General features: G+C 36.0%; 1 protein-coding gene across 1 annotated transcript in view; it reads left to right on the top strand.

Moving 5' to 3' along the window:
- The window catches only part of MEIKIN (meiotic kinetochore factor), a 76,674-nt gene that overhangs the window by 2,963 nt on the left and 57,241 nt on the right, over nt 1–16,470 (top strand). Inside the window, exons 5-6 of the mRNA XM_030318065.1 lie at nt 3,609–3,746; nt 10,356–10,475. Of these exons, the coding sequence (XP_030173925.1) occupies nt 3,609–3,746; nt 10,356–10,475 (258 nt within the window). The remainder of the gene's footprint in view (nt 1–3,608; nt 3,747–10,355; nt 10,476–16,470) is intronic.

Below are 16,470 nucleotides of genomic sequence, written 5' to 3'. Positions count from 1 at the left end.
GGGGTAAATGCAATATTAAGGCAAGGTTGAACACACACAGAGGCCTTGCCGAGCCTTGTAGGCCATGTCAAAGATATGGCTGTTTATATTTGGAGCAGCAGGAAGCCACTGGAGTCTTTTACTTAGGAAGATATATGATCACCTTGGCTACAGTATGGAAAGAAGCATGAATGGATGCAAATAGACCAGATAGGAGGTTATTACAGTATTTTAGGGGAGAAATGATGGCACTTTGTACTAAAGGATGACATTGAAAATGGAAAGAAGTGAGCCTAGCTCATGACCATTTTAGGAAGCGAAACTGACAGAATTTGGCAAATGAAGAATGAAGGAGATGGAAGTATCAAAGATGACACCTGTTTCTGGCTTGCATAACTGGATACAAGGTGGTGCCATTTACTGAAAAAAAAATCTCGTTTGAGGGAAAGGTCATAAATTATGTTTTTAATATATTAGGTTATGGGTGCTTTTAAGATGACTAAGTAGAATGCCAAATAGGCAAGTTGGATATGGATTATTGCTGATAGAAATTTATGAGCCATCTACATATTGGTGTAATTGAAGTTATTTTTGAATACAAGAAAGGATGCCATCAGCACACCAGAAATACTGAGGAATTCTTAAAAGCAGATGAGATCAGATTGCTGAATATTTGAGAATATTTGAAGAGCAGAGAAAAACCACTGCAGAGATAAGAGCTCTAGAGACATTCCAAATAGTTGGTGAATAAATGCAAAAAAACAAAACAAAACAAAACAAAAAAAAACCCCTATAATGAAAAGGACCCTGAAGGAATTGTCAAGGTGATAGATACATTAAGCACTGCATTTTGCCACTATGTGACCTGGTTCCTCTGCCTCATCCTTTGCTTATTTTGGAAACATTGGCAGCTGACAATGCATGCTGCCAGGATAAACCCTGAGAACTACTCCTAAGGAAAGTGAACTGAGGGTTTAGTTCTTAAGTATCAATGCTGGGACTGGGGTGAGAAGCAGAAGAGAGTCTGTAGTAAATCCAGATTACCACAAGGATAGCAGAGGGAGAGAAAGGTAAAAGAGATAGATTATGCTTGTTAACCCCAGGATAAAGATGTAGTATGGCTCTCTGAAGTGGAAATTCTGATAAAGGAGCCTTCTAGTGTGTACAGTAGCCAGACAATTAAAATAGTGCCCCATTTTACCTACAGTACCTGAAACTGCAGGAGGACATCACCATGTAGAACATGGGTTCTCAGCATGTCTCATTACACTTCTAAAAAATCTCCAGAGCTAGGCTGCTGTTTCAGAATTTATACACACTGCTGTAAAAATACATATTTTCAAGCAGAGATATGAACAGACAACTAGGAACACCCAAACCTTTGAATAAAACCAGTGACACAGAAGAGAGGCAATAAATCAAACAAACAGAGTAACGCTTGAAGAACTAGAGAAAAACTAAATACCTCTTTAAAGACAAGAGGCCCCTGGATCCATAATACAACAGTCCTATTTTAAAAAATTAATGGTCCTTGGAAACTAAAAATATCATCAAATTTAAAAACTCAGTAATTGGGGCGCCTGGGTGGCGCAGTCGGTTGAGCGTCCGACTTCAGCCAGGTCACGATCTCGCGGTCCGTGAGTTCGAGCCCCGCGTCAGGCTCTGGGCTGATGGCTCAGAGCCTGGAGCCTGTTTCCGATTCTGTGTCTCCCTCTCTCTCTGCCCCTCCCCCGTTCATGCTCTGTCTCTCTCTGTCCCAAAAATAAATAAACGTTGAAAAAAAAATTAAAAAAAATAAAAAATAAAAAATAAAAACTCAGTAATTGAGCCTAATATTGAAATGAATTCAGCTCAAAATCAAATTAGCTAGCTAGAAAATAGAATAGAGAAATATTTTCTAGAATATAGTGCAAAAGAGCAAGGGAGCTGCCCAACAAATGCTTTTCCTTACGTCTTTCTTCTTTGCCTGGTTAATATCTACTTATTCTTCAAGAAAAAAAAAAATTCCGGTGCTGTCTCTACTGGGAAGCCTCTCCTGACCCCTCTTCTTTGTATATGAGTTGTTTTTTCTTGGAAGTTCTGTGGCACTTTTTGTATACTTCTATCAGGACTTAAAACAGCAGTATAATTGCTTTTCTTACTCTTGGATCTAAAGCTGTTGAGAATAAGCACTACCTTTTATGTTCCTATCCCATATTTGGGACATCATATAATTTCAAATGCTTGTTGAATGAGTTTTATACTCTGTTTAGAGAAAATAAACTAACCATAATTATTATTTTGTAAAATTGTAGTTTAAATACACAATATATGTCCTTGGTTACTAGATTTATAAAGTTGATGTGTGAAAGATATAAGGAAATAGAAAATAGTCTCTAATTTACAACTGGTTGTATCCTTTTTTAAAATTTATTTATTTAAATTGAAGTTAGTTAACATACAGTGTAGTATCAGTTTCAGATGCAGAACCCAGTGATTGATCGCTTACATAGCACACCTGTTGCTTATCCCAACAAGTGCCCTCCTTAATTTCCATCACCCATTTAGCCCATTCACCCACCCTCCCCTCCAGCAACCCTCAGTTTGTTCTCTGTATTTAAGAGTGTCTTATGGTTTGCTTCCCTCTCTGTTTTTATCTTATTTTTCCTTCCCTTCCCATATGTGCATTTGTTGTGTTTCTTAAATTCTACATGGGTGAAATCATATGCTATTTGTCTTTCTCTGATTGACTTATTTTACTTAGCATAATACACTCTCGTTCCATCCATGTTATTGCAAATGGCAAGATTTCATTCTTTTTGATCACCATATATATATATATATATATATATATATATATATATAATGGAATATATATATGTGGTATATATATATATACCACATCTTTTTTATCCATTCATCATTCAATGGACATTTGGGCTCTTTCCACAAAATGGTTATTGTTGATAGCACTGCTATAAACACGGGGGTGCATGTGCCCCCTTGAATCAGCATTTTTGTATCCTTTGGATAACCTAGTAGTGCCATTGCTGGATTGTAGAGTAGTTGTATTTTTAATTTTTTGAGGAACATCCATACTGTTTTCCAGAGTGGCTGCACCAGTTTGCATTCCCACCAACAGTGCAAAAGAGTTCCCTTTTCTCTGCATTCTCACCAACGTCTGTTATTTCCTGAGTTGTCAATTTTAGCCCTTCAGATAGGAGTGAGATGGCATCTCGTTGTGATTTGTATTTCTCTGGTGATGTAGGCTCATTGATTTTTAAATGGAATAACTAGAATTACCCTTTATTCTCAGCTTGTTAGTTTTCAGTTAGTGAGTTACTTATATATAAAACTTGTGTTTTGGGGTAAAAAATCACAATTGAAGCTAAGGAGCATAAGGAATAAATTATAAAACTTGGGAAAGCAATGGAAAAGATTATAATGCATTTTTCTACATAAAAAACAAGTTATTTTCTAAGGTTTAAGTTAAAGTGGTGTACAATTGTATGCTTTTTCAGTCATTTATATAAGTAATTTTACATTCTCTGTATAAAACTGCATGTATATTTCTACATATTTGAATTCTTAGGATTTTGAGTGTGTTTACTGTTGAAACATTTTACCTTTTTTGTTTGTTTATTCTATAGGACAAAGTTTGCAGCATGATATTTCTAGTTCTCTTCTGAGCTATTCATTCACAGACTCTTACACAGAATGCAAGAGTTTTGAAGAGAGTTTAAGTAGTTTCCCATCACCTGAACTCTTCAGAGGATCAGATTATTTAGGTGAGAAAACAATTTCAACCTTAAGCTGACCCACTATAGAAATTGTTCCTTTGTCCACAAATCCTCCAATGAATAATGTTCCTTTTGAGAAGGTGTGCTTGTCTTCCTCATTAAAACCTCCTGCCCTCGCTCACTATCCACCGTATTTCAGGCTCAGTCACATAGGACTGTACATCAAAAGCCACCAGATAAGAAAAGGATGAAGACATTAGGGAATGACCCAGAAACAAGCCAATTTGCATTATAGTATCCCAGAGAAGCTCACAATTTGGATGCCCCAATACTTGTAAAAAGATATATCTGAAATGTAGAAGATGTGGTGACTACTTACTTAAATAGAGCATGGAGATTTATTCTTTTGGGTATTTTGAAACTGAGGAACTCTGGAATGGAGGATACTAGGCACTGTTAATAGCAAGGATCGTGGAATTTGAAATGCTGATCCCAATTACTCATTCCCCTGGAGTAGTATCATATGTTCACACCCTTGCCATATCCTTGTAGTGGTGGAATGAACTTTCTCCCTGTTTGGCTTTGGTACAGTAATGGAAATGTGACTTGCTTTGGGCAATAAGATATAAACAGATCTTTGAAATATGCTTAAATGGTTGGGCTTGTCCTCTTAAACTTTTAACATTGTGAGATAAATATATCCTAATTAGCTTCTGCCTCCCCTGTGGGGACCCCAGAATGAGAGGTATGGGACAGAATAGTCCCAGACAACCTGCAGACTGCAGGGAGCTGCCCCATCTGATCAGCGGGTCTGTAATCTGAAGCAGACCTGCCTGAGCCAACCAGTACACATGGGAATAAGAAGTAAATGCTTTCATTTCATGCCAATGAGATTTGGGGGTTATTATACATAAAAGGCAACTGTCTCAGATACTGTACTGAATGAAGAAGAGGGGAAATTAAATGAAAATGTACATCTGAATTGTGAGACCTTCTCGACTAATGCCTATTCCCATCCCAACCCAACATCCCATTTCTCTGCTCAGCTTCCAAAATACTAGCACCCAGACTTGAACTTTCTAGGCAGGAGAATGGAAGATTCTTTCCTAACAAATCTGAGCAACCATAAAGAAAGTACCTAAAGATACTGGCCTCAGTACCCCTTCAGTGAAACTGACAAGAACACTCTGCACTGAAACCAACTCTGTGACAAGCCCAAACAAGTCCAGAGATTCCACGTAGCCTTTTAGGCTCCCTCTTAAATAAGAGGAGAGCCAAGGATCATCAGTCTTCCTGAGGAAGTCTTCTAACAAAACACATAGTGATCAAAACAAAGGAAAATATAGAGAGAGTGACATCAGCAAGATGTTGGAATAAGAAGCCCTGATCCATTCTTCCCCCCATGGACACACCAATTGAACAGCAATACATGGACTTTTTCCTTTTGTGAGAAATCTGAAACTGGTTAAAGGGACTCCTGCACCTCAGGCATGTATGGGACCAGCCATATCAAAGCCAACAGGAATTGGCAGGAAACCCCTAAGTCCCATCTTCTCCCTGGTTAGGGAAGAAAAGAACTGAACCATGCATGAAGTGTTGTAAATTTTCTGGGACCTTCCCAAAGGATTGGCTAGTCTCTTGCCTGCCTCAGAGTGCTACCCAAGGGAATGACTTCTTTCTCAATTGTCTCAAAGTGCTGATGGGACCTGGTATATTCTAGATGCCTATTGGCCACTGACAACAAATAAGGTGTGTGAGGAAACCTTAAGAGACTCATAGAACACAATTAAACAGAGCAACTTTTAACTTTAAACTTTATAGGAGTCTCAGAGGGCGAAGAGATGAGGGAGGGAGAGTGGGAGAAAAAGAAAGAAGGGAGGGATAAGGGTAAAAGAAAGAAAACGAGAGAGGGAGGAATAGGGAGAAAGAGTAAGGGGCTGAAAGGAGGGTGAGGGAAAAAGAAAGAGAGCCTGCCAGAAAGTTTATTCACAGAAATAATAGCTGCAAACTTACCCAATTTGGGGAAGGAAATGCACGTGCAGACCTAGGAAGCCCAATGAATCTCAGATAAGGTAACCAAGTAAATCCACACAGGGACTCATAAATTATCAAAAGTCAAATTTTGACTTTTAATAATTTGACTGTTTAATAATTTTTACTTTTTTAATTTTGAAAGCAGTAGTAGAAAAGCAACTTGATATGTACACGGGAACCCCTATTAAACTATCATTGGGTTTCTCAGCAGAAACCTTGCAGGCCACAAAGGGTAGAATGATCTGTCAAAGTGGTGAAAGTAAAGAAACTGTCAACCAGCAAAACTATCAGTAGAAACAAACAACATCAATGGAATATTGTTCAGCCATAAAAAATGAAATTTTCCACTTGCAACAATATGGATAGAGCCAGAGGGTATAATGCTAAGCAAAATAAGTCAGAGAAAGTCAAATACCACGTGATTACACTCATAAGTGGAATTTAAGAAACAAATCAAATGAACAAGGCGGGGGGGGGGGGGAAGATAAGTCAAGAAACAGACTCTTAACTATAGAGAACAAACTGATAGTTACCAGAAGGCAGGTGGGTGAGGGATGGGTGAAATAGGTAATAGGGATTAAGGAGTATATTTGTCCTGATGAGCACCAGGTGGTTAAAATAAAAACTCAAAAAGAAATGAAGAGATAAGGAGTTTCTTTTTTTTTTTTAATTTTTTTTTTAACATTTATTTATTTTTGAGACAGAGAGAGATAGAGCATGAATGGGGAGGGGCAGAGAGAGAGGGAGACACAGAATCGGAAGCAGGCTCCAGGCTCTGAGCCATCCGCCCAGAGCCTGACGCGGGGCTCAAACTCACGGACCGCGAGATCGTGACCTGAGCTGAAGTCGGACACTCAACCGACTAAGCCACCCAGGCGCCCCAGAGATAAGGAGTTTCTTAAACGAAAGCTGAAGGAGTTAATCACCACTAGACTCACCTTACAAAAAAAAATGGTAAAAGGAGTTCTTTAAGTTGAAATAAAGGACTCTAAACAGCAACACAAAAGCATATGAAAATATAAAACTTGCCAATAAGTATATGGATAAATATAAAATAATACTGTAACAGTGGTATTTAAATCTCTTTTAATTCTAATATAAAAGACTAAAGTATTAAAAATAAAAATATGTTAATGGATACACAACATAAAAAAATGTAAACCATAACATCAGTAACACAAAATGTGTGTGAAGGGAGAAATAAAAGTATAGAGTTTTTGTATATAATGGAAGTTGCTATCTGATTAAAATAGATTGTTAAGACTATATTTTATATAAGCACCATGGTAACCACATTAGAAATGCCTATAGAAAATACACAAAAGAAAAATAGAAAGGAGTCAAAGCATATCAGTATAAAAATAATCAATGAAACACAAATGAAGATGGCAAGAGAGGAAAAGGGGTAAAAGAACTATAAGACAAAATAATTAACAAAATAGTAATATTCTTTCCCTATCAATAATTACTTCAAATGTAACTTGTTTAAATTCCCCAATCAAAAGACACAGAGTGGCTGGATGGATTTTGAAAAACAAGGTCTATATGCTATCTAAAAAAGACTCTACATTTCAGGACACACATAGGCTGAAAGTGGAGCAATAGGAAAAGATAATCCATATAAATGGTAACCAAAAGAAATCAGGAGTGGCTCTACTTATATCAGATAAAACATCCGTTAAGTCAAAAACTATCACAAGACACAAAGACATTATATAATGATGAAAGGGTCAATTAATCAGGAACATGTAACAAATATAAAGAAATATGCACTCAACATCAAAGCACCTAACAGATAAACACTGACAGACCTGAGGGCAAAAATAGACATCCATACAGTAATGAAGACTTCATTACTCCCATTTTCAATAAATAGAAAAACCATACAGAAAATTGACACTTTTTTGAATTCAAAATATATTGCAAAACTATAATATAATATATTATAACAGTATGGTACTGGCATAAAGATAGACATGTAGATGAATAGAATAGAGAGAAATGATTTTAAACAATGGTGGCAAGAATACACAGTGGGGAAAGAATCATCTCTTCAACAAACAATGTTGGGAAAACTGGACTTCCATCGCTTCTTGGCCTTTTGTCTAAGATCAAGTGTGGGAAAACTGGACTTCCACCTACAAAAGGATGAAATAAGACCAATACCTTACATCATACAAAAAACCCAACTCAAAATGGATTAAAGACTTAAACATAAGACCAGAAACCATAAAACACATGGAAGAAAACATAGGGGAAAACCCTCATGATACTTAATGATTTCTTGGATGTAACACCAAAAGCACAGGCAACAAAAGCTAAGTTAGACAAGTGAGATTACATAAAACTAAAAACCTGCACAGCAAAATAAACAACAGAGTGAAAGGGCAACATACAAAAAGGGAGAAAATATTTGCAAAACACTTATCTGATAAGAGATTAATGTTAAAAAATATATAAGAAACTCCTATAACTCAGGGGGAAAAAAATGAACAAATAACCCGGTTACAAAATGGCCAAAGGACTTGAATAGACATTTCCCCAAAGAAGATATACTGATGGCCAACAAGTATATGAAAAGATGCCAACATCACTAATTATCAGGGATATGCAAATCAAAACCACAATGAAATGTCAACTCACCTGTTAGGATGATTATTATTTTTAAAAAAAGTGGGGGGGATCCTGGGTGGCTCAGTCGGTTAAGGATCCACCTTCAGCTCAGGTCATGATCTCACGGCTCATGAGTTCAAACCCCACGTCAGGCTCAGAGCCTGGAGCCTGCTTCAGATTCTGTCTCTCTCTCTCTGTCCCTCCCCCACTCATGATCTGTCTCTCTCTCAAAAATAAGTGTTGACAATGATGTAGAGAAATTGGAACACTTGTACATTGTTGTTTGGACTGTAAAAGGTGCAACTGCTATGGGAAACAGTGTAGAGGTTCCTCAAAAAATTAAAAATAGAACTACAATGTGATTCACCAATACTACTTGTGGATATTTATCCAAAGTAATTGCAATCAGGATCTTAAAGAGATGTTTGCTCCCCATATCTATTTCAGCATTATTCACAATAGCTAAATGTGGAAACCATCTATGTTTTCATTGATTTATGAATGGATGAAAGAAATATGGTATATGCAGATGATGGAATATTATTCAGCCTTAAAGGGAGGTCCTGCCATATGCAACAACCTGGGTGAACCTTAAGAATACTATGATAAGTAAAATAAGCCAGTAACAGAAAGATAAATACTGTATCATTCCACTTGCATGAGATATCTAAAATAGTCAAATTCATAGAATTAGAGAGTAGAATGTTGGTTGCCCTGGCCTAGAATGAGATAGACATGGGAAGCTGCTATTCAACAGGTATTAAGTATCAGTTTTGTAAGATGAATAGGTTCCAGAGATCTGCTATACAACACTGTGATACACTATACTAAACAATATTGTACACTTACAAATTTGAGAGGGTAGATTGATGTTAAGTGTTCCTACCACAATAAAATTAAAAATTAAAAGTTAAGAAAAGGAACCAAGCAGAAATAGAAACACAAGGAGAAAAAAATATATTGAAAAAATAGTCTCACTGACATAAAATGTATATTGTGTTCATTAAATAAGAATAGGGTGCTATGAAAAAGGGAATATTCAGATCATGAATGCAATAGCAGAGAGAAATTTAGTAGAAGGATTAGAAATTAGGGTTGAGGAGGAAAAAAAAGGAAAATAAAGATGAAAGGTTGCTACTCAACAGAGATAAGTTAGTGGAGGAGTATATGATATCCAATATCAAATGAAAGCAGTTTCAGACAAAGATGGTGAAAGAAACAAGAGGAAAATTACCAATGCTATAATGCAAGAACAGTTTCCTAGCGTTAAAGAATATGATTTCTGTGTTAAAAGGGTCACACTGTGCCTACCACAATAGATGAAAAACACCAAGATGAAGCATTGTGAAACTTTAGAACACTAGAGAATGGAATGAAAAGGATGAATTTATAGAACTTGGTAAAGTTTGGGATTAAATAGATGTAAAATACAGAGAAACCTAAACTAACAAAAAAGACTGACTGACTCCAGGGGGTAGAAATGATTGTTATAGTGTACAAGAGTAAATAGCATTTTTATGGCAATTTATTATTATAATGTCTATACCGAATATTGATCTAACTAAATATTTAATATAATATCAGGATAATGGGAAGTGTGGAAAAGGTGGGGACAGGGATGTAAGAGAGAATAACCTCATTCTTGTGTAGTGGGAAGTTAATGGAAAGTTTAAAACTGACATCAAGTAATACTAGCATGTTATTTAATGGGACGTAGGTATAATTTATACATAAAATATTAAAAGGAACCTCGTAGGTATGCTGTCTGTCTCTTATGTCAATAATGTTTATGGGCCAAAAATCCATGAAAGAAAGTAGGTTACAGTACTGAAATAGGCCAAAGAATATTTACTATTCTGATGCCATCAAAACTTGTCTTTTTTCTCTGTCTTACCCAAATCTTTAATTGCCACAGCTTAGTATGGCTGGGACCTTTGGAGTTGGGGGAGGTAACCTACTACTTGTGTGCTGTTGTTCAAAGTTGTGTGCCATTTCTGCCTGCTGTTTTAGATTGGAAATGTCCCAGGTTGGAAGAACATATGCAATGCAAGAATTCAACTCTTCTGGATACCAGTAAAGCAATAGCAATAGAGAAGGTACCACAGTTTTCAGACCTCTCTGCAATTTTAGGTGAGTTTTCACATTCTTTTTTCTTATGTCACAGAGGAAAACCCTCATCTATATCAGAAAAACAAAGTAATTTTTTGAATGATTTATAGCTTAGTTTATCAATTAGCATTATCTTTGGCTACAAATAACATAGGGGTCTCCTGTTTTATAACTTTTATTTTGAAGTAATTTTAGACTTGCAAAAAAGTTGCAAAAATAGAGAATTCCCATATACATCTCACCCAGCTTTCCCTAATGCTGTCTTATATAACATTAGTACAATGATCAGAATCAGAAAATTAACACTGGCATAAAACTACTAATTAAACCTTATTTGCATTTCACCAGTTTTTCCACCAATCTCTTTTCTTGTGTTTCAGGATCAAACATTGCATCTGATTGTTACTTCTTCCTTAGTCTACTACAGTCTGTAACAGTTTCTCAGTCTTTGTTTGTTTTTCATAATCTTGGTACTTTTGAAGATTACTCATCAGTTATTTTATAGAACGTCCCTCACTTTTGAATTTGTCTAATGTTTTCTTATGATTAGAATGAGCTTATACAATGTTTTAAAGAACACTGCAGAAATGATGTTATGCCTTTTTCAGTACATTGTATTAAATTCTTGATGTCAGTATATCATATTACTGGTGATACTAAACTTCATCACTTGATTAAGGTGGTGTCTGTGGTTTTCTGAATAGTTAAGTTACTAGTTTGCCTTTGTGGTTAATAAATATCCAGAGAAGATAGTTTGAGACCCTATAAATCCTGTTTCTCCTCAAATTTTCATTCACCGATATTAGTATTCATCAGAAGAACTTGACTATAACAGTTATTATGCTGGTGTTTGTTTAATGGTGAGTTTCTATTTTTTGCTTCCCTGCTACATTCACTAATTGAAATTCTACTGTAAAAGAATTGTATCTTTTCTGCTGTTTATTTATTCAGTTGTTTATAGCAGTGTTAACTCATGAATATTTATTTTATGTGTTAAAATACAATATTTTATTTACTTATTTATATAATTCAAGCATACACAAAGTTATATAGGTTATATATATTTCAGTGCATTTTGTTAATCACTTGGAGTATAGTTAGACTGATTTGCTAGTGTCAGATTCAATTTTTGGTTTTCCATCCTGATTTGTTTCTTTATTTGGGGATAAGGGGCTATGTGAAGGTATGTGAAACATTGCTATGGTTCTAAGAGTCAAAGCTATAAAATATATATATGTTCTCAGGAAAGCATCACTTCTCCTTCCTGCTACCCTGATCCTATTCCCCTCTTCTTTCTACCCCTTTCCCACCCAACCCTTATGGTTTATCTTTCTTATATTTCTTTTGTATATATTTTCTTATATCCTCTTCTTTATTTCCTTTTTTTTTTTTGAATGTTTCATTTATTTTTGAGAGAAAGAGCACAAGCAGGGGAGGGGCAGAGAGAAGTGGGGGACAGAGGGTCCAGAGTGGGCTCTGCACTGACAACAGCTAGCCCAATGTAGGGCTTGAGCTCACAAAACGTGAGATCATGATCTGAGCCAAAATCTGATATTCACCAACTGAGCCACCCAGGTGCCCTATATCCTCTTCTTTCGTGCATGAAGGTCAGCATATTTATATATACTTTTTTATTTTGTTTTTTTTCCACATATTAGTATGTATTAGAAATCACTCCAGCTAGTTTTAAGGAGCTCTTCCTCATGTTTTTTCAATAGCTGCATGGTACTCCACTGTATGGATGTATTTTTGTTTATTTAAGTACTCTCCTATGAATTAGATATCTAGGGTTTCCCCCCAGTATTTTGCCACTACAAACAGTGTGTAAATGAACAAACTTATTCCATCAATAATATGAAAATATATCGTAAAGATAGATTTTCAGAAGTAGGATGCTGGGTCATAAGGTAAGTGGATATATAGTTCTGTTGCGTATTGCCAGATTTTCCTCTAGAAAGATTATACCAGTTTGCATTCCCATCAACATATTCTCATATCCTGTTTCCTCATACCCTCACCAACAAAATATATTGTCATATTTAAAAATTTTTGCTACTCTAATAGGTGAGAAATGGTATCTCAGTGTTATTTTAGTTTGCATTTCCCTAACTTTATGTGAGCTTAAATATTTTTCATATGTTTGAAGGCTATTTTTATTTTCTGTGTGTGCGTGTGTGTGCATGTATGTGTAAATTTTCTTTTCATGACTTTTCCCCATTTTTTCACCTGTTTTTTTATTCTTTACCCTCCATTTCTTTTTTTTTTTAATTTTTAAAATTTTTACTTAGTTTTGAGAGAGAGAGGGACAGAGTGGAAGCTGGGGAGGAACAGAGAGAGAGGGAGACACAAATCCGAAGCAGGCTCCAGGCTCCAAGCTGTCAGCACAGAGCCTGATGTGGGGCTTGAACTCACGAACCGCAAGTTCATGACCTGAGCCAAAGTCGGATGCTTAACCAACTGAGCCACCCAGGTACCCCTACCCTCCATTTCTAAGTACATTAGTTATTAAGAATTTTAGCCTTTTCCTAAATGCTCCAATAAAAAGATATAGGGTGGTAGAGTGGATTAAAAAACAAGACATATCTATATGCTGCCTACAAGAGACTCATCTCAGCCATAATGACACATACAGACTGAAATGAAGGGATGGAAAAACATTTACCATGCTTATGGAAATTAAAAAAAAAACTCCAGGGTAGCAACACTTATATCAGACAAAAAGACTTTTTAAAACAAAGACTGTAATAAGAGACAAAGAAAGGCATTGCTTATTATAAAGGGATCAACCCAATGAGACAATAACAGTTGTGTATATCTATGCACCCAATATTGGAGCACCTAAATACATAAAGCAAATATTAATGGACATAAAGAGAGAAACTGATGGTAATACAATAATAATAGGGAACTTTAACACCCCACTTAGATTAATGGACAGATCATCCAGGTAGCAAATCAATCAGGAAACAGTGTCAGAGTTCCTGGGTAGTTCAGTCGGTTAAGTGTCCGACTTTGGCTCGGGTCATGATCTCATGGTTTGTGTGTTGGAGCCTGGGATTAGGGTCTCTGCTGTCATCACAGAGCCGGCTTTGGATTCTTGGTCTCTCTGTCTCTCTGCCCCTCCCTGACCCTCACATGTTCTCTCTCTCTCTCCCTCTCTCCCTCTCCCTCTCTCTCTCTCTCAAAAATAAATAAACATTAAAAAATATATATAAGGAGGGATGCCTGGGTGGCTCATTCGGTTGAGTGTCCAACTTTGGCTGAGGTCATAATCTTGTAGTTCATGAGTTTGGAACCTGTCAGCTGTTCTGACAGCTCAGAACCTGGATTTTGTTTTGGATTCTGTGTCTCCCTCTCTGTCTGTGCCTTCCCCACTCATGCTCTATCTCAGAAATAAATTTGAAAAAAAATTGAAAAAGATATATATATAAGGAAACAGTGTCTTTGAATGACACATTACCCCAGATGGTATGACAGATATATACAAAACATTTCATCCAAACAACAGAATGTACATTCTTTTCAAGGGCATGTGGAAAATTCTTTAGAATAGATTAAATGTTAGGCCAGAAAGCAAGTCTGAATAAATTTAAGAAGATTGAATTTATACCATGCATCTTTTCTTCTCACAGCAGTATAAAACTGGAAGTGAATCATAAGAAAAAAAAACTGGAAAAAAGCACAAACATGTGGAGGCTAAACAACATAATACTAAACAACTAATGGGTCAACATATAAATCAAAGGGGAAATCAAAAATTACATGGAGACACAAGAAAATGAAAATGTAATGGTCCAAAACATTTAAGACACATAAAAAGCAATTCTAAGAGAGAAATATATAATGATACAGGCCTACCTGAAGAAACAAGAAGAAGCTCAAATAAATTATCTATCTATTTATAATTATATATCTGTTTATAAACCGGGGCACTTGGGTAGCTCGGTTGAGCATCCAACTCTTGATTTCAGCTCAGGTCACAATCTCCTGGTTCATGGGGTTGAGTCCTGCATGGGCCTCTGCACTGACAGCACAGAGGCTGCTTGGGATTCTCTCTATCATTCTCTTTCTACCCCTCCCCCACTTTTGTGTGCTTGCTCGATCTCTCTCTCTCTCTCTCTCTCTCTCTCTCTCTCTCTCTCTCAAAATAAATAAACATTAAAAAAAATTATCTAACCTTAAACCAAAAAGAAATAGAAAAAAGAACAAACAAAGCCCAATGTGAGTAGAAAGAAGGAAATAATAAAGTTTAGAGCAGAAATAAATGACGTAGAGACTAAAACAAAAACCAAAACCAATAGAACAGTTCAACAAAAGCAGGAGCTGGTTCTTTGAAAACAAATAAAATTGATAAGTCCTTAGGCAGACTCTTCAAGACAAAAAGAGAAATGACCCAAATAAGTAAAACCAGAAATGAAAGAGGACAAGTAACAACTGACACCACATAAATATAAGATTGTAAGAGTAGTTTGAAAAATTATATGCCAAAAAATTGGACATCCTAGAAGAAATGGATAAATTTCTAGAAACACACAATCTAACAGACTGAATCAGGAAGAAATAGAAAATCTTAAAGAAACCATTAGTAATAACAAAATTGAATTAGTACACAAAAGACTACCAAAAAATAAAAGTCTAGGACTAGATGGATTCACAGGTGAATTCTAAAAAACATTTAAAGAAGAGTTAATGCTTATTCTTCTCAAACAATTCCAAAAAAATAGGAGAGAGAGGAAGGAAAGCTTCCAAACTCATTCCATAAGGCCAGCATTACCATGATACCAAAGCCAGACAAATACACCAATAGAGAGAGACAGAGAGAGAGAGAGAGAGAGAGAGAAAAGAAAACTACAGTTCAAAATCCCTGATGAACATAGATTTAAAAATCCTCAATAAAATATTATCAAACCACATTCAACAATACATTAAAAGGATCATTCACCAGTACCAAGTGGGATTTATTCTGGGGACGCAAGGATGGTTCAATATCACAATCAACATGATACTCCACATCAACAAAATGAAGGATAAAAATCATGATTATCTCAGTAGATGCAGAAAAAGCATTTGACAAAATTTAACATCCATTCATGATTAAAAAAAAAAAAACTTTCCCTAATGTGACTTTAGAGAGAACATACCTCAACATAATAAAGGCCATCTATGAAAGAAAAAAAAAGCACAGTTAATATCATACTCTATGGTTAAAACCTGAGAGCTTTTCCTCTAAGATCAGGAACAAGATAAGGATGTCCTGTCTTACTACTTTTCTAACACTACAGCATAGTGCTAGACATTCTAGCCACAGCAGTCAGACAAGAAACAGAAATGAGACATCCATATTGATAAGGAAGAAATTAAGCTATCATTGTTTGCAGATGACATGATACTGTACACGGAAGACCCTAAAGACTTTACCAAAAAACTATTAGAAGTAATAAATAGGGGCGCCTGGGTGGCGCAGTCGGTTAAGCGTCCGACTTCAGCCAGGTCACGATCTCGCGGTCCGTGAGTTCGAGCCCCGCGTCAGGCTCTGGGCTGATGGCTCAGAGCCTGGAGCCTGTTTCAGATTCTGTGTCTCCCTCTCTCTCTGCCCCTCCCCCGTTCACGCTCTGTCTCTCTCTGTCCCAAAAATAAATAAACGTTGAAAAAAAAAAAAATAAAGCACTATCAAGTGTTTCTTTAAAAAAAAAAAAAAAAAAAAAAAACAGAAGTAATAAATAAACTCAGTAAAGTTTTAGGATACAAAATTAATATCCAGAAATTGATAGCATTTGTGTGCACTGATAACAAAGTAGCTTAAAGAGAAATTAAGAAAACAACTCCATGTGTAATTGCGCAAAAAATAATAAAATACCTAGGAATAAACTTAACCAGGGGGGTGAAAGACCTGTATTCTGAGGACTGTAAAACACTGATGAAAGAAATTGAAGAGAAATGAGAAGGTATTTAGTGCTCATGAATTGGAAGAATTAATATTGTTAAGATGTCCATACTACCCCAAACAATTTGAAGA

This window comes from Lynx canadensis, chromosome A1 (assembly GCF_007474595.2).
Source record: "Lynx canadensis isolate LIC74 chromosome A1, mLynCan4.pri.v2, whole genome shotgun sequence".
Classification (NCBI taxonomy): domain Eukaryota; kingdom Metazoa; phylum Chordata; class Mammalia; order Carnivora; family Felidae; genus Lynx; species Lynx canadensis.
The sequence above is the reverse complement of the archived record's forward strand: the minus strand, read 5'-3'. Positions and strand labels throughout refer to the sequence as shown.